Source organism: Thamnophis sirtalis, unplaced genomic scaffold, assembly GCF_051295495.1.
Source record: "Thamnophis sirtalis isolate CommonGarterSnake01/CBP01778 unplaced genomic scaffold, rThaSir2_p1.2 scaffold_4, whole genome shotgun sequence".
NCBI lineage: Eukaryota > Metazoa > Chordata > Lepidosauria > Squamata > Natricidae > Thamnophis > Thamnophis sirtalis.
In genome coordinates, this window is record NW_028261384.1 from 80,005,256 (window position 1) to 80,032,451 (window position 27,196).

The 27,196-nt window shown below is 36.1% G+C and overlaps 2 protein-coding genes across 7 annotated transcripts in view; both read right to left on the minus strand.

The window, feature by feature from the left end:
• Positions 1-7,093: 7,093 nt before the first annotated feature.
• On the minus strand, positions 7,094-18,733 carry UPP1 (uridine phosphorylase 1). The gene is made up of 8 exons (XM_014058817.2): positions 18,493-18,733; positions 17,810-17,875; positions 17,158-17,275; positions 12,626-12,784; positions 11,308-11,422; positions 10,993-11,202; positions 9,694-9,840; positions 7,094-8,978 (listed from the first exon to the last, which is right to left on the minus strand). Exons 2-8 carry the CDS (start codon positions 17,857-17,859, stop codon positions 8,839-8,841), a joined length of 939 nt encoding a protein of 312 aa, XP_013914292.1. The 5' UTR covers positions 17,860-17,875; positions 18,493-18,733; the 3' UTR covers positions 7,094-8,838.
• A 4,419-nt stretch (positions 18,734-23,152) lies between these two features.
• Positions 23,153-27,196, minus strand: part of CUNH7orf57 (chromosome unknown C7orf57 homolog) — a 50,799-nt gene continuing 46,755 nt past the window's right edge. For 2 of the 6 annotated variants that reach the window (XM_087713162.1, XM_087713161.1), the window contains exons 8-9: positions 26,669-26,819; positions 23,154-23,769 (exon numbers count right to left, since the gene is read on the minus strand). In XM_087713162.1, coding sequence (XP_087569288.1) covers positions 23,727-23,769; positions 26,669-26,819 — 194 coding nt within the window. In that variant the 3' untranslated portion in view covers positions 23,154-23,726. Of the gene's footprint in view, positions 23,770-26,668; positions 26,820-27,196 lie in introns of all 6 variants that reach the window. The other 4 variants (XM_087713163.1, XM_087713158.1, XM_087713160.1 and 1 more) reach the window with 4 other exon arrangements.

Below are 27,196 nucleotides of genomic sequence, written 5' to 3' on the forward strand. Positions count from 1 at the left end.
CCAGAGCAGAGGAAGGGCCTGAAAGACGTGCATGGTGAGATCTTTGGGAGAAGTTCCTGGTCTCCAGGCTATCTCTCTGCACCTTGGGTCATCCTGGAAAACCAAGCTGGGATACTTTGGCTGCCCCCGCTTGATCTCTGCCCACAGATTCCCTTAAAGTGGTAAAAAGAAAGAGAAGGGCCCACGGCTCTTTCGTTTCCCATAGACTCCCATTCTCTTTTCAGCTGGCCAGATCTGTTTCAGGTGGCAGCTGAAAAGAGAATGCGAGTGCATGGTGGGAGGAGGCTTGACAGGTGTCAGAGTGGCAGCGAGTGCTTGGCAGCTCCTGAGGGGGCTGAGCCCTTCCCGCTCGGAATGCCCAGAGTGTATCGCTGGCAGCTGCTTCCCGCAGCTCAGGAGGTCTGTGCTCTCCTCATTGCTGTTGCTGCTTGGCCACCTCAAAGCACGTAGGCAGGAGGCAGCAGAGGCCATGACATGGGTTTCCTTTGCTGCCTCCACACTCCGGGTGGCCAACAGCCAAGTTAATTAAGCCAAGTCAATTAACCGGCTGCCTCTGATCTGCCTGCCCTATGTCTGTGCCCAGCTCCTGCGCCCTTGCCCGACTGTGCTTCTCACTTTTCTCCCTGCCTCCCCAGACCGACGGTGCTGGCCAGGAGAAAACAAAAGGAGACTCTGTAGAGAGGAGGAGGCTGCGTGGCTCTGCAATGTGCACCAGGGAACTGGGAAGGAAAGCATATTCAGGTGGCAGCATGTGCTGGAACTGCCTGTCACCTGAAACACAATGCACTTTTTTGGCCTCTGCATGCACCCTTTTTGGAATCAGGGAGGGGATCGTGGCACTACAACTCAAGAATGCTTTCATTGAAAAGGCTTTGAACGCAATTCCCCAGGTTGCTTTGGGAATCAGGCTCCATGTGAAAGTGAGGATCCCCAACGCATGGAACCACTTGACAATGTGACCCATGGAGCGGGTGGGTGGAGCTACATTTGGAGTATAAGATGCCCCCAGATTTTCATCCTCTTTTTGGGGGGGAAAAGGTGCATCTTATACTCTGAAAAATATGGTAACTGTTCCATTGGTTGATTATTCTCACTGTCCAAAAATTTCTCCTTATTTCTAGGTTGAATCTCTCCTTAATCAGTTTCCATGGATTATTCTTTGTCTGGCCTTCAGATGCTTTGGGAAATAGGTTACCCCGTCCTCAATGACAACCCCTCAGATACTGGAACACTGCTATCATGTCTCTCCTGCTCCTTCCATTCACTAGACTAGCTATGTCCAGTTCCTGTAACGTTCTTCACATGATTTAGCCTCCGGTTCCCTAATCATCTTGATCTTCTCTGCACTCTTTCTAGAGTTTCAACATCTTTTTTATATTGTGGTGACCAACACTGGATGGATTATTCTTGGTGTGGTCTTACTAAGGCTTTAGAGAGTGGTATTAGTACCTCAAATGATCTTGATTGAATCCTTCTGTTTATGTAATTTAGGATTACATTGGCTTTTTTGTCTGCCGCTGCATACTATTGGCTCATGTTTAATTGGTTGTCCACTAAGACTCCAAGATCCTTCTCACATTTACTGCTATTAAACCTGGTTTCACCCAGTCTATATATGTACTTTTGGTTTTTCTTGCCTGTGAAAGTCTTTACTTTTCCCTATATTAAATTTCATTTTGTTAATTAGGGCCCTGTGTTCAAATCTGTTGAGATCGATCTGGATCTTGAGCCTACCATTTAGGGTGTTTGCTATTCCTGCCAGCTTGATATCATCTGCAAATTTGATAAGTTCCCTTTCTATTCCCTCATCTAAGTCATTTATGAAGATATTGAAGAGTATTGGACCTAAGATGGAACTTTGTGGTACCCACTGTTTACTTCCCTCCATGCAGATGTAGTAACGTTGAGGACTATTCATTGAGTATGCTTTGTCAGCCAGTTACAAATCCATCTGATGGTGATGCTATCTATCCCACTTTTTTCTAGCTGACCAAGTAGTATTGGTTGGATTTTATTCTATTGCTTCTGTTTGTATTATATTGAATTCTAATATGACGTGACTGTTGGCCAAAGTTTTGGCAATTTCAACTCTACCATTTATCTATTAGTAAGAATCAGGTCCAGTATAGCTTTTTCTCTAGTTCCCTCCTAAAGGTATTGGTATTGGATGACAAGATTCTCAGTGAGGTTAGTTAGGAATCTGTTTAATCTCTCACTTGCTGCAGAGTTTGTCTCCCAGTTGATATGAGGGTAAGTTAAAGTCGGTCAGGTTCAGCCATGTTTGACTTTGGCGAGTTTATAGGCAAGTGCTCTCCATGCTACTGTGTCAAGCACAGCTTTTTTTCAATTATTGGATGTTGGATTTTTGTTATCGGCTTTGATGTTATCTAGTTTTTTGCTTGACCCTTCTTCTTGATCCAGTAACCATTCCCAGCATCATTGACACCTCCAATGAATTTGCATGCCTGACGTGGCCAAAGTAAATCAGGCAGTCTTGTAATTTTAGCTTCTAGTGATGGTTCTAGTTTTATACAATTCAGCACCTCTCTGTTGGTTGCTCTGACTGTCCATAGTATAAGCAATAATTTAAAACATTGATTTTTCTTCAACCAGCCATTCTTAGTGTCAAGACCTCATATCCATACATCATTATAGTGAAGAGTATCTTAAATGATCAAAAATGTCAATAAGGTATACATATATACTAGATTGATAATATGAGATTTTATATAAATTGTAAGTGAGGACTATGGAGAGGATGCACAAAAGTTTTGTAACCAACTGACATGCTAGATGTAACTGGAAGATGTTTTTATGTTTTATGTTCTGTTTGTGTATGTTTGTTTTTAAAAATAAAAACTTTTTATATATATAAAAAAAGAATTTCACTCTTAACTAGCTTACTTTTGTGTTTATATCAATGTCTTTACTTTTCCAGATCTTATTCATGTTAATCATTGCAGTGTGGCCTAAGGTTATCCTGCTTGATTTCAGGTGTAGAATGGCCATTGTGAACAATTTTGATCCAAGAAAGATAAATTCTTGAACTAATTCAATTTCTTCATTGTTGATTTTAAACATCTCATGTCCATCTGCAACTGTGTTTTCCTGAAAATTTGACACAATCCTAATTTTTCATTTTCCTCCTTGATTTTTCAGATCAATTTTTCCAGGTCTTCCTTATTTTCAACTATAAAAATATAAGTATAAATAATATAATTTTCTATATCTTACTCCTAATCTTGACATTAAACATGTATGCTTTCATAAATGGAAAAAATATTTTGTCAGTTTTTCTTTTCCCACAGAATATCTTACTTCTAAATCAGAAACAGACCTGGGGTATCTAAAATAGTGTTTAACAACTTTCATGTAGTTTCAACAACTTTGGTTTAGTCTTCATGTTGTGACTTGCCATGACACCAGATGCAATCAACATCCCCTCCCCAACAATACTTTGAGATAGATGAGACCAAAAGAGAGGCTTTCCAAAATAATGCAGTAAATGTCATTAGTAATGGATGTTATTCATCCCAGGCCGTGATGGGAAAGCAAATTAGTCAGTCTGCAAAGGTCAGTGTCCTCCTTCCTCTGATGCAAATCCTTGACCTTTCATATCTGAAGCGTCTACCTTGCCCACTCTTCCAATAGAGAAAGTGAAGTCCTAGACAGTTGAGGGAGAGGATCACAATCCATGCCAAATAAAGTCAGACTTAGGTTCCCATTCAATCACAGGAAGCTTTTTATCCTGGGAATTAATTCTGTAAAAGCTTTTCCATTGTAAATGATACAACCAGCTACAGTGAAGACAGTGCTTTTTCCTAGATACTGGGGCTCAACACTTGCATGAGATGATTGGTGGATGACTGTGGGTTTTACAGGGGCCCTAACAATGGTCTTTATACACAAAGTTCTTTCTGGTTCAAAGGCAGCTGTCATTTGAAGGAAATGCACTTGATCTTGGCTTGGGCACAATCTATTATTCTCCAGTTAGAATTGGAGGGCATCCTCTGGCTCATACAGTTGAATTAGCTGGTCTGGAAAGTTTCAGAAATAACTCATAAATCTCACTGATTGGACTCATACTGTCAGCAACCCAGCTGAATCATTGTAATCCTAAATTCATAGAGGTAGCATGCTGGAAGATGCTTTTATAGGAATAATAAATATCTTCAGTTCAAAGTTAAAGATTATGACAAAGTGGAGCAGGTGTTAGCAAGTAGCAAGCATTGGAGGAAAATCCAGTAATTGGATTATTGTGTCAACAGCCCAGCTGAATCATTGCGATATTGCAGTCACACCTTGCATCTTTTTCTGCTTAAAAGGAGTAATGAACATTGTACTCAGAGTTACACTTAGAGCAACAAGCCAACTACATTTTTTTTTCTTTTTTGACCACTTATAAACTTATAGCTGGTTCCACTGAATATCTTTTAAAGCAGGGTATCAGCAGCTTGGATGAGGAAAGTCTTGGTTGATTGCAGTGAGTATAAAGTGATAATACACTTTATATAAGGGCTAGTTTGCAAAAAGCTAGCAAAGAAGAGAGTGTTCTAGTCCCATCTTTTTCAAAAATAATATAATAGATGATAACAAAATATTGTGTCCTTTTCTAAGGACATAAATGCAAACACTTCCCAAATATGTGTTCCCAATATGTTTCAACTGATATGTCCTATATTGTGAAGAAGGGATACTATTTGAAACCAGGCTGGGATTATTATTATTTTTTTGATGGACTATATCAGGTTGCCAGGTAATTAACATAGAACAGCACTTCTACATTAACTGATGCTGACTTTTTGCTTTCTGAATAGTCTGACTGGATCATCCTCCCACTGCTGCAGGGAGTGTTCCATTATTTTTCCTTTCAGTTGAGAGTCAACGTGCCTGCCAGCATGTACAACTCTGCCTAAAAAACTGCATCTGCAGTTATTTCCTTCAGCTACTCACAGGCGTGGCTTATCCACCCATGTAATGCTGGGAATAAGAAAGTTCTGCACCTACTGCTGGAAATAATTCACAAGAATAAGATAAGGATAGCGGATAGAGGTTAGCAATCTCAATAAATGGCTGGAAGATTATCTGTGAGGAGATCATGTTTTAGATAAGTAAATGCTGGGAGTGGAGAGTGAGGTGTATTGCCACTCTGAAGCCCCTTCCACAAGTCATGAACAAGGAAGCAAAAATTACAGATAAGGAATGTTTTATCTTGTATTAAGGAGGATGTTTTACCTAGAGTATAATAATATAGAAATTGTTTTTCTTAGAGTTTAAAACTGAAAGTTTTAGTAGAACAGATAGATGGGAACCTCAAACTCTAACAGGGCATTTAATTAATTTGTAGAATTTATTTTCCCAGTATATTGCGCTAAATATTCTAAACTGTTGGGAAGCTCCCATTAACATTTGTGTTTGATTAATAAAGGGAGAATATAAGCCTAAACTTAAAGTTTTTACCTGGATGTTAAACCTGTCCAGAAAAAAAATCATGTTTGAGTTAGAAAATAAATATGGAATGGTCAATACATTCAGCTTTCTAAAATATCTATTTATTTAAAACAGTTATTTGTTACTTTCAACCACAGTTCTTAGACCTGCCTAAATCATAACATAAAAATAAAGTTCAAGCAATAGAACAGCAGGAAACTAAATACCATTGTAAAAAGATTGTTACAATAAAAGTCATAAAGAAATATATTAAGTTTTCACTGGTATTTAAATCTAAAATCAAGTTATATTAGACCAATCTCTTGAAAACTTTTATAGTTGGATTTTTGCAAGAAAATAAATTGGCCGATTTATATACAAACCATATAGCAAGGATGAACATTTTTATTAGTTAAAATCATGTACTTTAGTTTCCAATAAAGAAAAATATTTGTAGCTCAGGGTTGAAATGAGGAGTCCTTAGTATGCTCTGAGCTTGGTTATTTTCTTTCAGACATTTCATTATCCTAACTAGGTAATATCATCAATACAAGTAAGGACAGGGTTTTGTTATCAGTTTATATTCTAGTCTAGTGGCTTGCCTTGTCAATGTTGCAAGGCGGCGGGGCCTCACCAGTCTCATGAGGAAAAGGAAAGAATTTTTAAAATAATTAAAAAGGCCAAGGTAGTTGTTGCCAGACTCCAAGTCACAGTGACTCTGAGTCTGCTTAGTGCTAACTGTAGGGGGAGGCAAGAGAACTATGGGCCTCCTTTCCATAAGGAATTTTTCGCCTTTTAAGAGTTAAGCAGGGGTTAAAAAGTGAAAAATTCCTTAAGCAAATGAGGCACGTGATTCTCTCGCATCCTCCTGCAGAGGGCACTTTGTTTAGAGGGTTTTTTAAAACATTTAAGCAGAGTCACCCACGTGGTGACTCTAGCAGCAACTATCCTAGCCTGCCTGGCCCTGGCTAGACAAAATCTTGCATTTTTGACGCAGCTGGAAGGTATGTGGGTCAGAGGGAGGGGGCAGGGGGGAGGAATTCAAAATTATTTGTAATGTAAGTAATTGTAATTTGTTTTTTATTATGTGTGTATGTGTGTGTGTGTGTTTTTACCTGCCTCTGCTGGCGCGCGGGCTGGCACATTTTTTTTATTTTTTATTTTTAATTTTTTTAAAGCCATGCCGCCTCGACCCGCCATAGAGCGAAACATGTCCTGGTTTGTGGCCAGGCGGCACGCTGGCACTTTAAAGTGCATGCCTACCGACCACAAACCAGGACATGGTTCGCTTTATGGCGGGCTGAGGCGGCATGCACTTTAAAGTGCCAGGCCTGAAAGGCATGTGTGCGCTGGAACCCGGAAGAGCAACGAGCAATGGCTGGTGTGCCCGGAGAGGTGGTTCTGTGTGCACTTGGTGCTGAAAAGGTTTGCCAATACTGTCTTAGACCAACAATCAAGTAAATAATATCCCAATCAAGAAATTGCCAGAGAAGCCAAGAGTAAACAGCCCAACCAAAGAACCTCAAAGACCACCAACACTAACAGGGCAAGCTGCTAGAATATAAACTGAGTGCAAACTCTTACTAGCACTGATGATGTTATCTAATTTGGGAAATGAAACATCTGTAAGAAAACAAGCAAGCTCTGAACACCAAGGATCAAACTGAAGAGAAGCAGTAACCTCAAATGCAAATGGAACTTTTTAATTTTGTAACATATTTATTTTAAAAAATAAAATATATATTTTTAAAGTAAGTAATTGTACATTGATTTATAAATGGAATGTTTGAATCAGATTCATACCAGTTAATGCTTGTTAGGAGCATTTTGAGTTACAATGTATATTTTCTTATTCATCACTTTTCTCTATGACTAGCAAAAACATAAGGAATAGAGATTCATTATTCAAATTTATAAAAGATCCAACTTTGCAGACTTTTCCTTTTTGTCATAAATTTTATACATTGAAGATTTTTTATATGTTTTATATAGAGAGTATGCATAAGTATATTCTTCATAATTATCCAGTCAGAATACTGTTTCTGCAGAGTTATTGTGATGCATATCTTCAGTGTAACATTTATGCTCAAAGTTTTCTTTGATAATTGATTGCAAAGTATACAGCATTTCCCTTCCTTTTAGACTAAAAACAATGGGGTAAAACTAATTTGGTGGAAAGAAGATGACACTTAGTCTTAAATCAGTCAAACAGGTCGAAGGTAAAAGCACAGCATTTCAAAACTGCAATATATAGTCTATCCTAGAATGAGTTAAAGTTGAGCATCCATTTGAATGCAATCACTTGTCCTCTCTTAACTCCATAACAAAATCTGAAATCAATTTCTTATTTTTAGGACTTGAAAAATAAAAAAGGAAGGGCCTAAAAAGCATAATCTTATGCAATCCCATGCACAAATAAGTATGAAAATGTTTACAGTCTTAAGACTGTAAGTCATTAAAAAATTAATGGACTAATGACTGCCATGGATTTAATAAATCTTGTCAGCTTCCAAGCTTAATTTACCCAATATTTTGGGCATACATTTTAAGTAGTATTAGAACTTTGCTTTAATGGCAATAGCACTTAGACTTATATACCACTTCACAGTGCTTTACAGTGCTCTCTAAACAGTTTACAGAGTCAGCATATTGCCCTCAACAATATGGATCCTCATTTTACTGACCTTGGAAAGATGGAAGGCTGAGTCAACCTTGAACCGGTGAGATTTGAACTGCCAGTAGTTAGCAGAAGTATAATGCAGTACTGCATTCTAACCATTGTGCCACCATGGCTCTTAATAATAGATTTTATCATGGAAAAAAATAAGAGTCAATTAAAACATTTTCTAATATACTTAATATACTTAACAGCAATGTATATATGAGTGGGTGAACACACACACACACACATACACAGACGTATCCAGGGGTAGGTTCCAGGTGGCACTAATGCCGGTTTGTTCATGTGCGTGCTTTATGTGCGTGTGATAAGCACACATGAGCAATGCAATTGTTCTGAGCATGCGCAGAACTGAAAAACAAGATTGTTGCACCAACTGAGGAACTGGTTCGGGGTGTGTGGCAGGCCTGAGTCGCTGCCTATTCCAGCGACACAGGCCACCAAATCACTAGGAACCCATCACTGTATGTAACTGTATGTATATACATACACATATACATGTGTATGTATGTGTGTGTATACACACATGCAAATTAATAAACTGCTGTTAATTAGGGTATGTACATGTATATGTACATGCAAGCATGAGTACATACATATAATTCAAAAATAGTTCAATTCTTTTTAAAGGAGAAGCGTACATAGGATTGTAGGTTATGATACCAATGAAACATTTTAACAAGAATTCAAGTAAAAGGAAAGTTCCTAGAAATATATAGTACAGAAAGTCACTTTTTCCCAAGATGTTTTTTAATCAGCTGTCCCACCAGCTTCTGTGGTCTTGTCTGATACTCCTTCAAAACATCATGAGGTGTAGAGATCTGATCGCCTTCAAGTCTGTTCAGCAATGTTACACATACTACAGCACCTTAACATTTACAAAACAATATCAATGTTATTTCCTCCCCAAATTGTTGAAAAATAATTTAATAATATATAAAATAATAATCATCATTCACATTTACTGTGGAAAAATATTTATTTTCTTTCTTATTTTTAAGTTTTTATTAAAATTTTATTTTATTACTTCCTATTGGGGAAAAACCATTTAAGGGAGATACAATTCAGTTGACAATAATACGGATCAGAATAAGTCATGGTATGAACTTGTAACAGAACATGGGAAGGTGGAAAGCAATACTAAGTCAGATTGCTTTCCCTGACACTGGTCATCCTCTATCTGTGCAAAACATATGTGCTAGTCCTTCCCAACTCTAGGGGGAGGTGCCAGTGCTGTCCGAAGATGTCTCCGTGGTCTCCGACATGACTAAACGCCGAAGGCGATGAAACAGTGTTACTTTCCCACCAAAGGTAGTCCCTATTTTTTCTACTTGCATTTTTACATGCTTTTGAACTGCTAGGTTAGCGGAAGTTGGGACAAGTAATGGAGCTCACTCCATTATGTGATGCTAGGGATTCAAACCGCCGAACTGCCAATCTTTCTGATCGACAAGCTCAGCATCCTAGCCACTGAGCCACCACCTGACTGTATTATTTTATTACTCTTACATTAAAAAACTCTTCAGTATGTTAAAATTAAAGCTAGTGGATTAAATAACATTATATACGGTACATGCAGTTACCTTTGAGGCCACTAAGATTGCACATAGCTGCAAAAACAGAAGATTCCATCTCAATATTTCTTACTCCAGTTTTGTGAGCTTCCTTCAAATATTGCAGTTTCTCTTCTTCAGTATATGTGCAGATGGCACCATCAAGGCGAGCTTGACCTACAAATGCACGACACATGTCATTAAAGATGTAAAATATACATCTCTGCAATAAGGTCCTGAACAGGTAACTAAAGGTCCACTTAAGATTCACCTTGAGAAGAGGGAAATAATTGCAAGGGGAAACAGGTCAAATCAAAATAATAAATGTATCTGGAATTATTTAGCTAGGAAGATTGAAATTGGAGAGTTGATTTATATATGTGTAAATAGATATGAACAGATATCTATATATTCTAGTAACTTTTAAGCTACAGTAAATCCTAAACAAAGCATATTTGGTAGTTCTGGGAATCTATTTTTTTTTGTACACACATTCACATTAGTCCCAATTTCTGCCCTTTTCCTGAATGATTTTTATATTTAGTTTTCTCTGGATTTGTTTTTTAACCCAGGATTTATTCTTTCTATGCTACTTTTAAGACCAATTAACAGAATACAGAGCTCCTTGCTGACCTCTGCATTCACAAAACCTCTTCCCTCCCACCCTCCCTCATGCATTTTCTATTTTTTCTGCCTCAATCAGATGCTGTCACAATAATTAATAGTGCTTAATCTGCAATGGAAGAATAAAAGGTGACAAAATTTCTCTAATGTGTTATACTGTTCGATTTGAGCGGTTTGGATTCTACAACTAAACTATGTAATTCATATCATGACCTCACGATCTTACGATATCTTAATAATTATTAGTTCGGTGCAGGTCACAATGTGGTACCTGGTGCATGCCTATAGTTCAAATGTTGAATTTGTGGCATCCGTGCAATTAAGAAGAGAAGTCATTTTAAATTCAACCAATCTTACCTATCATCAAAGTAGAAAATTAAAAATAACAAATCAGTTTAGATAGATTAAAAAAGGATCACCTGATCAGAACCAAGAAAATATTACTATGAGGTAAACCAACTTTTGAGGTTTAGAATACACTTGGATGAAATTCCACCCCACCACAAAGTAGATAGGTTCCTTTCAAGTCTTTTCCCATTTTTTGTGCATTTTTGTTCCATTACATCTTGAGTTTACATATGCATTTTTCTTCATGCTTGTTTATTTCTTATTTAATGTTAAGAAAAGTATGTTTTACTTCTTCATGTGCTTATTCATATTGAAATTTTGTTTGCTACGTACAAGATATTATTCAACTAGCGTTACCTTCATAGAAATCCAGAGTGCACAATGTGTTTCCAATAACTGTGTTGAACTGATCAAGTTCCTTGGCACACTCCATAAGGTCTTCATTTAATTTTTCATCTAAGTATGTACTACGAATGACAGACTTCCCCAAAATAATCTGTTCAAACTGTGGCTTGAAGGTAGCATCTACAGCTTGCTTTGTGATCACCACGGAGCCTGGTGTCAAACCTACATTATAAATATAATTTGTATTTGATGATAATATAAATCAATAATAATAAAATATAATAAACTCAATCATGTTTACTTTAAAAGAAATAACAATAGAAATACCTATTCCACCAGATGTGCCAATACGGATAATGGTTACATTGCAGCATTTGGCATGATGCAGCAGCTTGATGAGTTCATGCAACATAATGGCAATTGAAGGGATTCCCATTCCATGCTGAAATTTAAAAAGGGGAAGGGAAAGAATACTATGAATATTTATTTATCATTTCGTATGTTCTGTTTGTGTATGAATGAGTATGCACATTTACAGAGGAGTAAAACAGTATGACAGATTATTCTCCATTACTTATAGAAACTGAACATTTTTGCTGAATAAAGAATAATATATTTATCGTGAACCTCTTAACAACGCACTCTTAAGTAGCCAATGTTCTACAGCAGGGTCTTCTCATCTGGCATTGGCTGAACGGTTTGCAAACTGAATGGCTTTGGGCTTACCTGAAATGTGTGCTAGATACAAACCTTTTGACATGATTTGATGGACATAGCCACTCTCTGGCTTGGAACGCCTTGTGTTTCCTGTTCTCATGATATAGGGCAGTGGCCCCCAACCTTTTGGGCACCAGGGACCAGTTCCATGGAGAAAGGGTTTTCTGTGAACTGGAAGAAGTATGGTTTTGTGTGCTGTTTGCATACTGCGGATGAGGCTTCACGTGTTTGCGCAGCCCAGTTTCTGGTATGCTGTGGGCTGGTGTCAGTCCACGGACCAGGGGTTAGGGATCCCTGATATAGGATATCCTGCTTGATCAGGAAGTTGAACCAAAAGGCCTCCTAGGTCCCTTCCAACTCTATTATTCTATGTTCTTCTGAAACCAACATTGGATAAACATTATTTGCCTCTCCCAGACATCAATCAGCTCTTTTATCTCTGTACCTTCTTTTATCTATTTCTTGGAGCATATATATATATGTGTGTGTTTTTATTTGTGCTGATAAATAAATAAAGGAAGACTAGTATAGATCTATTTCAAGCTATTTAGCTCTCATCAGCTAGCCATATCCTTACTGGGATTCGAACCTTATTTATCAGCACAAATAAAAACACAAATATAACAAAGGCAACAGTAAAAATATTGGGTTTCTGTCTGGATGGACTCTTGTGACGAGCCTAATGACAGAGAGTGGAAGTGTGACCTTCCTCCCACACTTGGGCATACCAGGGGTTGTGACTTTAAGTATAGATAGATAGATAGATAGATAGATAGATAGATAGATAGATAGATAGATAGATAGATAGATAGATAGATAGATAGATAGATAGATAGATAGATAGATAGATATATATATATATATATATATATATATATATATATATATATATATATATATATATATATATATATTATACCATACTTACACTGACTGACAGTACAGGTCCTGCTTTGTACATTGCATACCGATCTGTTCCAGCACATATATTGGGATAGTCATAACCAGGGTTACCAATATCCAGCAGTTCAGCAATGTAGGTAATAAAGGTTTTCATCCGTGAAGGACTTCCTCCAACACATACAAACTAAGCAGAATTAAATAAATAAAACACATTCTTAGAAAAATTTATCCTTTCAATGTACATTCATATTAAAAATGATGGTTTCAAAAACTACTTGAACTAAAATTATTTCTAGATGTTGCCATACTATGCAGCATTAATGTCTTCAAGTGTTTATTATAGGAAAATTTTGTATGTAAGATTAGAATACATACCAGTGGTGGGTTTCAATTTTTTTTAGAACCTATTCTATAGGTGTGGCCTATTTTGTGGGAGTGGCTTTGTGGTCATGTGACTGAGTGGGAGTGACTTGGTGGTCATGTGACTGGGTGGGAGTAGCTTGACAGTCATGTGATTGGGTGGGAGTGGCCAAGTCAATGTCACTGAATTATTTGCCCCAAAGAATGACCTACAAAAAGAAGATATAAAAAAAGGAAATTTATTATTTTGTGCACTTACTACTTAAATAAGAATAAAATAAGTACACAAAACAATAAAACAGCTACTTACAGAGGAAATATGGCTGTCCTTGCTGGTCTTCAACATTACTGACCACCTTACACATACACACACACTTCCAGCCTCTCAGCCTCTTCCCGGATTCACTCGAAGTTAGCCTATGCACAGCATACACTCTTCCAGCCCCTCTCCCATTTCCCTTATTCAGGGATTCACTCAAGACATTTTTAAAACTCACAGCCTGTGCACAGCACACACTTCCAGCCCCTCTGCCTCTTCCTTCTTCCTGAATTCACTCAGATGTTTTTAAAGAAGTGAAAGAGTGTGTGCATGAGCACAGGCTGTGAGTTTTAAAAATGTCTGAGTGAATGCAGGAAGAGGGAAGAGACAGAGGGGCTGGAAGTGTATGCTGTGCACAGGCTGTGAGTTTTAAAAATGTCTGAGTGAATCCAGGAAGAGGGAAGAGGCAGGGGGGCTGGAAGCATGTGTTCCTATAGCATCTTTTTAAAACCCACAGCCTGTGCACACGCACACACTCTTCTCACACATTCTTCTAGTAGCCCTCTGCCTCTTCCCTAACATCCTCCCCACCCCCACCCCAGCCACTCACCAGCTTTTTCTTCTTCTGTTTCTTCTTCTGAGAACCTTTCGGCAGCATGGTGAGGATGGACGGGGCAAGTGAAAAATGAACAAGGGGAGGGAAGAGAGTGTTCCGATACGGGGCCTGTTGACCAACAGGTACGGGAAGGCACACTAAATTTCACCATCCAGTACGGCTGTACCGGTCCATACCGGTTGAAACTCACCCATGATACATACCATATTTTTTTGTGTATGACACTACTTTTTCTTTAAAATATTTACTTGAAAATTGAGGTGTTTCTTATACACAGGAGGCCAGGAAGAAGGCTACACATGCCGGAGGAGCCTCTATCTTATATGCAGCTCTATCATTCCTCTTTATTGTAATTGTTTCCTTTATCACATTACCACTCTAGGCTTCATCTCTATTGTTCCTGTGATGCATTTTCTGTTCTTGTTTTATTATCCACTCTAACAAGATGACTTCTGAATAGTGATGACTTATAGTATTCTTACTACAAGAAACTACATGAAATAAGGAGGCGTCTTATACATGGGGGTGTCTTATACAGAGAAAAATATAGTACTTGGTCAATAGGTTTTCCAAAGTGTGGTTTTCAATCCACATAGAACAGGGAAGTTAGGTAGCAACCTGTGTGTGTCTTTCCCAGATTTTGTAGATAACACCACCTACTATATTTCATCTTTGGCCATGCTGCTCACAGTTGACTACACCATCAGGAGAAATTAGATTTTAAAATTTCTAATCTAGAGGAACTTAAATTTAGATTGAGCCTGATTGCACCAAAGCTCTATACTGCCACATTAATTTATTTAAATGATATTTGGAATATATTGTTGAGAAGGTTGCTCACTGGAAGGATTGGTATTGAAACTGAAACCTAATTATTCTGAATATTTAAGACAAGAATAATTGAGAAGATTCCAACACTTGGAAAAATTAAAGTCAATCAAAAAAGATATGACAATGAATTTACAAAAAACAGTTACTGATAGATAATGCTAGTAAAATTATATCTATTGCATGACAAAAGCAACTGAAAAACTGACTGATTTGATTGATTATGTATTACCAAGTTGTTGCTTTTTATTTCTGGCAACTATATAGGTTTTTCTTCATGACTAAACAATTGAACCAAAATCTAGATTGCTTAGGTCTCTACTCTACTACAGATACCTGATTCTATTTTATGCATTTATTTTTATATGATCAAAAATCAAAGAACAAAGTCAAAATATAAAGCACATTTTATAAAAAAACCATTCATAATAGAAAGTAAATGTATCAGTGAGTTGTTTAATTCAGCAATTTCTAATTCCATAGCATACATTTAAAAAATAAATAAATCCTGCCTTTATTAATTGTATAACTCAAGGTGGCAAGCATTCCTAATATTACTTAATTCCCCTAATTTCCCCACAACAGCTTGTGAAGTGAGTTGGGCTAAGCTTGTGAAGTGAGTTGGGCTGAGCTTGTGAAGTGAGTTGGGCTAAGAGTGTGTGATAGGTCCCAAAACATCCTGCAAATTTTTATACCTAAGCTAAATTCTTGATCTTTCCATTAGGAGATGCCTTCCAATGTTTCAAGCTTTTAAAGTGCCATTTAGTCACTTTTAGATTCTAGAAGCTTAAAATACTGATCTTTTAAATAGGAAACACAGAAATGCTTGAAGAAGTTAATCCCAGTGGTTTATTATTGGATGTGATTTAATTCATTTTCTAAGAACACTACATAGCAAAACAATATATATGTAGCTAATTCTATTTTTCCATTGAGCATATTCATAATGAATTTTGATAGAGATTATTACTATATTTCCCCATCGATACATTGAAAGCAGGCTATCCGGGTATTTCAATGTAAGCATTCTTCAGTAGAAAGGAATAAGAATGTGACAGAAGTATTTGGAAGTAGCAACTGGCAGATGCAGAAGCTTACTGTATAGGTGGTTCTTGACTTAGAACATAAAGGAGCCTGCCCATTACAGTTGCAAGTCATAATGGTCATTAAGAGAAGCACCTATGTGATTATCTCACTTAGTAGTCTCCATCCCTGCTTTCCCCACTACAGTCATTAAGAAAGCACACAGATCATTAAGCAGAGTACAAGGTGCCTCTGGGTGAGGGAAGCCTTAGGAGGTCTAGAAACAGGCAAAGGCTCATACAGCAGCAGCACTCCAGTTGACATATAGCTTGCCCTAGGTCTCCCAAGGCCTCCTGAACCCACTGAGGCATTCCTTGCTGTGCTTCTGACCTCTTAAGGTGGCTGCAGTCCTTGGGTGACTGATCAGTCACTTTTCTTCCACAAGCAGCCATTATGCCGCATGGCCTTCCTACATAATGGAAGCCACGTGGGTCTAAGCAGGCACCAAATTTGGGAGCTGTAATTTATTGAATTCATATTCACTGTGTATGTTGGCTATGCAGTGCAGCAACTGCTCCCAGAAGATCTATAATAAAAGATAAGTCTCTGATTGATAATGGACAACAGGAAGGAGGGAGAGTGACACAATAGAGTGGGAATCAGCCCAAGGGCTGTGAGGTGCTAATGGGAATATGATGTGGGGAAGATAGGTACAGTATCTCTGAGGTCAGTCATAAGGGTGGATGAATTGCATGTGATCCCAGGAATGCTGCAGCAACTGGAATTTCAAATCCATCATAACTTCAAACTGTCTCCAAGTGACCAGTTGTAATTTGAGTACTCTGTGTAAGGAGGGATCCATTTTATTTGCACATCATTTAAAACATCTTTCAATGCGGCTAGTGGCCTCCAGGAAGAAAGTGAAAGACCCCATTAAAAATTAAGTAATGTCTATTATTCCAAGATCATTTTGGCTAACTTAGCATAAGCATTGATGAGGGAAAGAGGAGTTCCAGTTTACCTGTAATTGATGATCACATGTTGTCTTCACCTTGCTAATCTGGTGGCATGCTTATTAGTTGGGGAGGAAGAACACAGAAATAGGGCTGAGACAAAGGGCCAGTCTCTGATTAAGTCTTTAAAGTATTGAATATGGAAACATGGTATCTGTAAATCTCTACATTCTTGGAGAAAGTCCCCGCTCTCCCGGTATCTCTTGGTGAGACTGCTGCTTTGATAGAATGATTGGTGGGACATAAAATATGAATAGTTGAGAACGACTAGCCTCCTCCCCTTGCCACTATTTTTCTGGCTCCAGGTTATTCGGTTTTTGATTCTCTAAACTTTATCCCAAACCATTTCTGATATAATAGCACAAGAAAAAAGAAAGACACTCATAGTAGTTGAATGCGGAATGGAAAGGGAAAACAATTGCTTTTATTTAACAGTCTAGAACCATTTTCTTTCTTACCTTTACATCTCCAAATAAGGCAGGAAAATCATGAGTACTAGTCCCAAGGGCAAAATGATATAAGATGTCATCTTTCATTTTCTTAAGGTGTGGATTAGGGACACAAACTCTGGCATCTCTATCAATAAACAGTTAAATAGATTTGTGATCTCAAAATAGCTATATTCAGCCAAGGCTAGTATAATGTCTAAATTATCTCTTCTTGAAAAAAATATTTCACTGATATCATCATGAATACAATACATCCTTGTATGATCAATTTCCTTATTTACTGTGCCGTGACACTAAACAGATTAAGTTTTAAAAACTCAGTCACATTTTGATGTAATTCTTTTGCAGAAAATTTATTTATGGAAATTGCCCAACCACCTATTGAACTATGGTCCAGCAGTAATTTTATTACATATTAGAGGAAAATTGAATATTTTAGAGTTCTCAAAAATTTGCATTCAAATCAATAAATAAGAATATTGTTATAATAAACACAGTGGTAATTGTCATATATTGCACCCCTATTTTTAAAATAATACCTATTTCTATGATGGATGGTAGATTTAGAGAGAGAAAGAGAGAGAGGGAGGGAGGGAGAGAGATTGTTTCCTCCCATTCCTCATTTTTTAGGTATAATGTCTAAACTCCGTTTAATTCTTACTTTGTACATTCCTTGTCTTCTGTCTTTTTCTTCAGATCGTTAGTAGCCATTCTATTTCCTCAGACTCTGAATGGGGAAATAATGGAAACCAAAAGTTGCACCAAACATTACATAAACTATGCAAATAAGGAACAGGTTTCTGGAAATACACGGTCTCTGTATATGTTTCTTTACGATGCACATTTACTCACAAGAACACATTTTCCCAGAAACCACATAAGATTAGTCACAGTTAATGCAACAGAATTGAGTAACCCAGCGCTATCTGCACGTCAACACCTCCCGTTGCTTTCTCAGCCTGGTTTTTATCCCACGCACACCAGTTTTTCCTCAGCGGATCGGCTTCTTTTGGGTGGGGTGCGGATCGAACAGGGCGGGAGAAAAACAGTCCTACAAGTCGGACATATCCGGGCTTCATAATAGCAGGCCGGCTACCCCTGGTATCAATGGGGCGGGCCGACCAGCCGACCGTGCGACATCATAATGGACATCCGTGGTGGGCGCTGGATCTCGCTCTGTTCTCTCCCGCCGCCGAAATGGCAAGCAAAAGGTTTGGGAGGAAGTGCAGCAGCTAGAAAAGATAATCTTTTACTTTCCTACAAAATGCCCCAGGGGCCCTTGAATAAACAGCCCGCCCGGTCATCCCACCCTTCTTTTGTTGGCCCTCTTCTCAGCATCCTTACCTGAGAAAGCCGGCAAAGAAGTGAAAGGAAAGAAGGAGGCCGCCGGCCAGTAGAGAGCAGCGGGGCAGGTGCGCGTGCGCACGCGTTTCTAAGCCTGTGGAAAAGCGAGAAAAGTTACAGGCGGCTGAAGATTACAGAGCGACTGTGATTGAGCCCTCTGGAAAGTGTCTTCTTTATTCAATGTTGTCGCTAATGCAACGAATCTCACAAAATTTCATCTTAGTCATCCTTACTTCTGACGGACTAGATAGGTCAATTGAGGACACCGGCAACTAGTGTTAAGTCCTTGTGGCTTGCTTTCTTGTCCTCATGTTTTAACAGGGCAAGAGAAAGAAAGCTGTGTTAATTTGGACCTGCTTCACCTTTTTGATCACCATGTTGTCAATTATTTTGGTGATGTCTTTCTGTGGCTGGCCTGCCACATCATACTCTCATTATTTCTTTCTATCATAGTTGTGGAAAAGCCACATTGAGTGGAATCATATCAGCAGTACAAAAATATCAGTTAAACTGCATCAAGCTCCAGATAGCAAAATCTCTTTCCTTCTACTATCATACCTACCTACATATTTTTAAATGGCATAACATAAATTAACAGATCAGAGAATCAGCCACAATACCCAAACAAAATACAAGAGACCCATGTACTACACTGGCCCAATTCAAAAAATATTTGAGTCAAATCAGCAACCAGCCACTACAAATTTCTTACTGATGGCCAACAAAATACAGACAGAAGTGATATTTGATTCCCTGCTCCACCTCCTGTTCAAGCAGGAGATCCTGCACCATTTCAGACAAGTGGCAGTCCAAAACCCCAACTTCTGAAGACAAGCCATTCCACTGGTTGATTGTTCTTACATCAGGAAATTTCTCCATAGTGCTAGATTGCTTCTCTCCTTGATTAATTTCCACCTGTTGCTCTTGTCTTGCCATCTGCTGCTTTGGAAAATAGATTGATGCTCTTTTCTTTGTGGCAGTCCTTCATATATTGGAACACTACTATCATGTCACACCTAGTCCTTTTTTCACTAGATTAGGCATATCGAATTCCTGCAACTGTTCTTCAAATGTTTTGCTCTCTAATATCCAACCCATCATGCACCAGTTCCATGAGAAAGAGAATTAAGCACCACACAATCTTTTAAAGCGTATGTACCAGTTGTTTAAAAAGATAGGGAAAATGTTACAAGATAGATATTCTACAAAAGAATATCTTTTGCATGTACATTAGAGATCTCTGGACTATGGTGAATTGCAAGTGTACTTATAAAAGTATTTATTAATTTAATTTGTTTGCCCCACCCATCTCATCACAAGCTTATGTACTTATAAAATATTTGTAATATCAAATATGTAATATGGTTTAAAGGTATATTTGCAGAACACAATTTATTCTGGTTTTGCAACTTAAACTTATACCAAAATGAAATACTGTTAATGTGGATAAAACAAAAAACATGATATGTAAAGTTGTATACTTCTGTGAACTTTACTTAAGAAATTCAGATAGTCACTTCAGTTATTCCTGAACATTCATTTAAAAAGTGGTAATATCAGAAAATCTGAAATTACACATACCACACAAAATACATTAATGATCAATAATCAAGAAAACATTTTTCAATACTGAATCTCCTATAATTCAAAGAAAATATCTATTACATAAATAGTATGCAACTTAAAATCAAATGAAAATCAATAGAATTATTAGAATCATTATGCAACTGCCTTTATGCAACTTACATAGTGTAAGATTGACTTAGACAAAGGATGTGTGTCGTAATGATTTCAGCATTTAATGTTCTGGCTATGGCAGTACTAGTAAGCTAAGGAAGTTATTATTGTTACATATCACATATATGCATTGCATATATGACAAACTGTATAATGCATGTTAGAGCAAGGTATGAGTATAGTGGGCCTATAGTAAAACTATATCTAGCCTTTTATTGAACCCATTGGAAAACTCATGTTTCTGGAATGTGTGTATCATTGATAACACAAGATCTTGGATGTGTGTATGACTAAATTATTGCTGATGATACCAAGTGGAACATTAGTGGCACAAGGGATGCGGTGGATTGCATTTTTTCATTGAATCATGGAACAGGGAGTAAGAATATGAAGTTTCTGATGTGACTGGGGTATGATGTACCATACACATGAATTCATGAAGCTGGATATAAAGAGAAGACTGTAATGAACCCAGACCGAGACGCAGAAGTGCAAGACAACTCTTGTGAAGCAATATATTGCTTTTTGTCTGAATAATATAAGAATAAAAGAACTATTGGAAAACTCTATCTTGAATGGCAGAACTGTACCAAACATTACAAGAAGTATTAAGTAATGTAATATTTGAACTATTTAATGAATTATTAAGGGAGGCAAAGATGCCAGAAATATGGACGGAGGCATATCTAACTCTTATACCAAAAGAAGAGTCAGATCTGCAACAAATAAAGAACTATACACCCATTTCACTATTAAATGCAGATAAAAATTTTGCATCAATAATGGGAGAAAGAATGAAAAGACTTTTAAATGAATGGACGCATAGACCAAAACAGATTTCTCCCTAAGAGACAGATCAGAGACAATATGTGAATTGTATTGAATACGCTAGAGTACTATGAAGCCCACCCAGAGAAGCAAATGGCATTGTTATTTCTGGACACGCAAAAGGCCTTTGACAATGTGACAATATTTATGATAATGCAATACAAATGATGGGATTTGGTGAGGGATTTATAAATATGATCAAAATGATATATAATAATCCATTGGCAAAGGTAATGGTAAATGGTGATATGACAGGAAAGGTAGCGATTATGAAGAGAACTAGACAAGGATGTCCACTATCACCATTATTGTTTATATTGACACTAGAGATTTTTAATAGAGAAATACGACAAAACAAAGAGGTAAAAGGTATGAGGGTAAAGGAAGAAGAATATAAATTACAAGCATTCGTGAATGATTTGGTGTTTATTATGGAGGATCTAATAGAAATAGGGCCAAAACTAATTGAAATAATAGAAGAATATAAAGAAGTAGTGGGTTTGAAGATTAATAAAGACAAAACAAAAATTTTGGTGAAAAATATGACAGAAAAACAGAGAAGAGAGTTGATGGGGAAACTGGACATACAGGTGGTGAAAAAAGTAAAATATTTGGGTATCTAATTGATATCAAGGTGTGTAACGTTAAAGGAGGATAACTATTATAAGGTGAGAAAATGAATAGAAATAAATCTAGAAAAATGGAAAAACCTACAATTATCATTAATGGGAAGAATAGCCGTAGTAAAAATGAATATATTATCAAGACTGCTATACCTATTCCAAACAATACCAATAAAATTAGAGAAAAAATACTTTGAAAGTATGAATAAAATAGTGGGGAAATACATATGGTAAGGGGGGAAAAAAGCAAGAGTTAATATAAAAATGTTGCAAGACGCAAGAACTCGAGGTGGATTTGGATTACCAAACTGGGAATTGTATTATCAAACAGCGGGACTAACCTGGATGAAAGAATGGATCTTATTGAGAAATACAAGATTTTTAACAATTGAGGGCCATGGTTTGTAACTAGGTTGGCATGCTTTTTTGTGGTATGGTAAAAGTAAGGCACATGGCTATTTTCAAAGACATTGTGTAAGGAATGGATTATTAACAATGTGGGAAAGAGTAAAAGGGAAATATTATTTAGAAATACCAATGTGACTTTCAACAATGGAAGCATTGACACATCCAAGTATTAGTAGTATGAAAAATATTATTAGATTTAAAAATATCTTAACAGAAAGGGGGGAACTAAAACAAAAACAGGAATTAGAAGAACATAATCAAGAAACTATATAGCCATCTATTAAGAACGAGACAAGAAGTGGTTAAAGATACAATGTTAACTTGGGCAAAGAACTTTGGCTACACGATTGAGCTAGAAAAGTGGCAACTACTATGGGAAAGGAACTATAAATTAACCATGTCAATAGCTTACAAAGAAAACTTATACAAAATATTTTATAGATGGCACATGTCACCGGAAAAATTAGCAAAGATGTTTAAAAGACAAGTTAGCAAAATGTTGGAAATGTCAACAAGCAACAGGTTCTTATTATATGTTGTGGACATGTGCAGAAGCAATGAAATATTGGACTAAAATAAGAGTATGGCTAGCGAAAATGTTAGAAGAAGAAATAGAACTTAGATATATATTTTATTAGGTATTATCCCAGAGAAACTTAAGAAAGAGGATACTTATTTTATTATACAGAAGTGAGAATTGTATTTGCCCAGAATTGGAAATTAAATAAGTTAGATATAATAAAAAAAATAATAGATTGTGCAGAGATGAACAAGTTGACACTGAAAATAAAGGATAAAGAGGAATCAGTGTACTTCAAGACATGGGGAAGATTTTATGATTTGCTAGAGAAAGGAAGCTAGAAAATAAAGTAAGGAGAAGATACAGAACCCAGTTGATGCACTATTAAAGGGAAAGGGGGGGGGGAACAGAAAAGAAAAAATTAAAAATACAAAAATTTGCATGCATCTTGTTTAAAATTAAATGGAAACTGTCATTAAATCTTGTATTCTGAACATTTTTGGTTTGGAGGCCCAAATAACTGCTCAATAACATCACATTATTACTTAGAATAGCCATAAATAAAGGACAATTGTTTCAAATTTCTAATGATGTTTATTCAAATAGAATTCAAGCATTCATATAAGTTTATATATAAAGTATAAAGCAGACAAAATATAAATGGTATTTAAAACTACCAGTATAATCCAATATTCTGAAAAATAATTTTCACTTATATTCAATTTATTACATAGAAAATGAAAATAACTAGCTTTTACTTCGAAAAAGATACAAAAATACGGTCAGCACTATAAAACTCAAGTTGGTCTCATTTTTATGTTTTCCTATACTCTTTTCAGTAGTTCAATGTCAAAGCATAGCTTATATTAACAGTGTCCTATGACTGTAGGGCTACTCATCAGCTCTCAAGCAACAGGTATGGCTTTAGAAGAGACTAGGCAAGTCTTAGTAATAGTTTATCAGAAAACTATTGAAGCCTTTTGAAGCCTGACACCTATTATACTTGATTAGCAATTACTATTGGAGCCTGCTTCCTAAGATGTGTAAGTTTCCTGCACATAGTGCTGAATGGAAATAGCACAGAATTGTGAAAATTCTGTGAAGTACCAGCTTTTTAGTCAATGTCTTTTTGTGTCGATTCTGGCTGGAATGTCTCTGAATCTGTAAAACAGAAAGGAGAAGAAAATTAGTAGTCTCATCAAAACAGAGTGTTTCTGCTTTATAAAAGAAAAGAAGTATATAGGGGAGGGAGGGGAAACAGAAGGGCTTCACTATTTTAAAATTACTTTAAAGTGAACAGCATAGAAACAGGGCTATCACTTCTTTAAGCAGGACTATGAGTGCCCAATTTGTCTTCATTTTGATTTTACTTGGCAATATTTAAAACAGGGTAAATATTAAATTTGACTTGCCATGAATTCTTGAAATATTATATAAAAATTATATTGCACATGAAAAGTTTTAGAATAACTATGAATTCAATACAAATTAAACATGTTAGTTTCATTCCCAAAATATTCAAAGTGCTTTTATAAAATATGTAGGATTTCAAAAGTTTAAACTTGGAATTTCATGGCTATATGAAATGTAAAACCACTTACTCCAATTCGCTTAACTAATACTGGCAAAAATATAAACTAATATCAATTGTGAATGACTGAGCTTTGAAAAAAATAATGCAGATTTATTTTTTCTGCTATTAAGTCTATCAATAACTATCTGACATAACTGACCCTTCAGGCATTTGCTGCTGTTAGTAAAGTCGACAGCACCTAGCTTTAACATATTCTCAGATCCATTCATTAATAAAAGATGGACTATGGATATATTTGGAAGTTCATCTTATGTGAGAGACAAAAATATTTTTTATTCTTGCAACCAAGACCAAGTAATCCCAGTTTTGAAACATTGCCCTGCATGACACATGGGAAAACTGTTATTTAAAGCTATTACAGAACATGGGGGTCTTCTAAAGTTTTGATTTTAGATATTTATTTCAAATTAAACTTTAAGCAATTGCCCTGTAATCTCAGAGATTATCTTTTTCTTTTTTTAGTGCATCAATATTAACCAAAAGTGTTCTACAGCTCATGCCACAACTTCACCAAATTCTAGGAGGGCCACTAATAGGTATAATACTTCTCTAAACTGGTTTACAAACTCTGAAATGCTTTTCTTTGACAGAATAATCAACATTGCTTTTAAATATTTTATGCTTGTAAAATATTCAGGCCTGCACTACTTTAAATACCTTCGAAATTGGAAATTATTTTGGAAATGTTCAACTATATTTTTTAGCAAGGAGATATTGTTAGGTTATTTTCTTTTTGATATATACTATTGCGTTCTGTCAAGACACCTAACAACAGAATACAAATTAATTATTTACATAAATAAATGTCTTAATGAAACATCTAGGTGAATTTTATAATGAACTTTGTAATATTATGAACATACAACATTCCTTGGACTTAAGATTCCTTAAAATAATGTAACTACGGCCTTCACATACTTAGTATTGTATTAAAAACCTATTTAGCCAGCAATTATTTCATGTTTTTGTCCATGCAACTTTGCTAAGAAATCATACTAAATTCAATGGGACTTGGTTTTACTGAAGTGTGCAGCCTTGCAATTTGAGGACGTAAATATGATGAAAAAAGAGTTGTTTTTAGGCACTTCATTTCATTCTTCATAGAAGAGACTGGAACATACATATAGTTCTTGACTTACGACCACAATTGAGCCAAAATTTCTGTTGTTAAGCAAGGCAGTTCAATGAGTTTTGTCCCATTTTACAACCCTTCTTGTCACAGTTGTTAAGTAAATCACTACAATATTAAATTAGTAACACATTTGTAAGGTGAATATGGTTTCACCATTGAATTTGCTTGTCAAGAAAAGTCAAGAAAGGTGGTCGCATGACTCTGGGACACTGCAACCTTCATAAATATGAACATATGTCAAGCATCCAAATTTTGACCATGGGAATGCTGCAACAATTGTAAGGGTAAAAAACGGTCAGGTCACTTTTTTCAGTCCCGCTGTAACTTTGAATAATCACTAAATGGTTGTAAGCCAAAGACTACCCATAGTTAAAAAAACAAGAATTCTTCTGACATAAAAGTTCTCTGTTTAATATTTAAGTCCAATTTCCTTTCAAAAACATTCGATTTTGTTTCCAGTATATCATTAATCCATTGGATGCAGGGTTTTTAAATAATCATTTTAGTTTGTAATTTTGTTCTTTTCTTTTATAGCAGAGTACCAATATAGCTCATGCAGTTATTGTAGAGGCCTATGTTTGTATCATTCTTCAAAATATCTCATAAATAAAAATAATGAACTTCCCTATCATAAGAATTATATTCTATTCTGAATTTGATGAATGTTGCCTGAATTCAGATAGTTGGTTTAGAACCAACTCTATATTTTTTTACTGTTACATAAAAGTACTGTTATTGTTATTTCCTAATAAAGGGTATAGATGAAATGTGCAAAAGTGCGACATTAGTATGAGTTGTAGAAATTTCATTTTGCACGTTGCATAACTAACAGCTATTTAAAATTAATAACTAAACAGTTATTTAAAATCATGCATTTTAAAAATTAGTCTGCAAAAGGTTCAGGAAAACTAAACAAGAGCCTTCATATATATTAACCTCCCATTTATTCTGTTCCGAACTGAAGCTATTATGTATAAAGTAGAAATAATTTCTACTTTATTATTTATTTATGCTACTACACAAAATTACTATTTATTTATTTATTTGTTTGTTTGTTTATTTAACTCTGCCTTTAATTTTTGTCAACTCAAGGCCTAATTATTTTCCATTATAAGGAGAAACTTTACTGAATATTCTGGTACTTTCAGAAGGGGAAGAATGTATCATTTAATAGTTGATTAACATTAAAAATATTTTTATTAACCATATGCCTTAATTTCCTAATTATTAAATTTTCTTTTAATAGCAAAGAAAAAAATAACAGCAAAATAGAATTCTTATATCTGGCTATGTCAGAAATGGGCTGTTGGGATAGGATAGATTGGGTGGCATACATTCTGAGCTTGAAGAGTGACTTCTTAGGCTGGGCACCCATTTCAAGTCCAGATTGAGATTTAGATTTTCTTTTGTATGACAATGTATGTTTCCTAGCTTTCTGCCTCTTTTCTATTTTCTTCTGATACTCACTTGGAGGAAGAAGAGAATCTGCAAGAAATAATGGAAAAGGAATTCTTTACTTAAAATGCATTCTGGATATAAGGAGAAGGGAAATCTATGATCCTTCCAAAAGATGTTGAACTGCATCTTATCCCATGGATAATAGAAATTAATCTGGAGGCCTATGGTTTCTCTGTTTCTAAGATAGAATTTAGCCCAATATGTTTTAACAATTGTCCAAAGTACTTGCTTAAAGCAAAGTGATTACAAAAGATGTTCAGATCTATAGTAAACATTTAAATGTAATATAAATTTAGTTCTTTAAAAACAATTAAGATTATGCAAAGCATTCAAAACTGCACTCTGCAAAACCTACAGGACTACTTAAGTCTCTGTGCCTGAATTTATAAAACAATTATGTGTGC

Bases quoted from the DNA above. Each gene is read 5' to 3' on its own strand.
- UPP1 (XM_014058817.2), bottom strand. From the start codon at position 17,859: ATGGCTACTAACGATCTGAAGAAAAAGACAGAAGACAAGGAATGTACA. The intron at 11,203-11,307 runs GTATTTCTATTG...TTTATAATGTAG, and splicing joins TGGCACATCTGGTGGAATAG to GTTTGACACCAGGCTCCGTG. The intron at 9,841-10,992 runs GTAACGCTAGTT...GTGCATTTGTAG, and splicing joins CACTCTGGATTTCTATGAAG to GTCAAGCTCGCCTTGATGGT.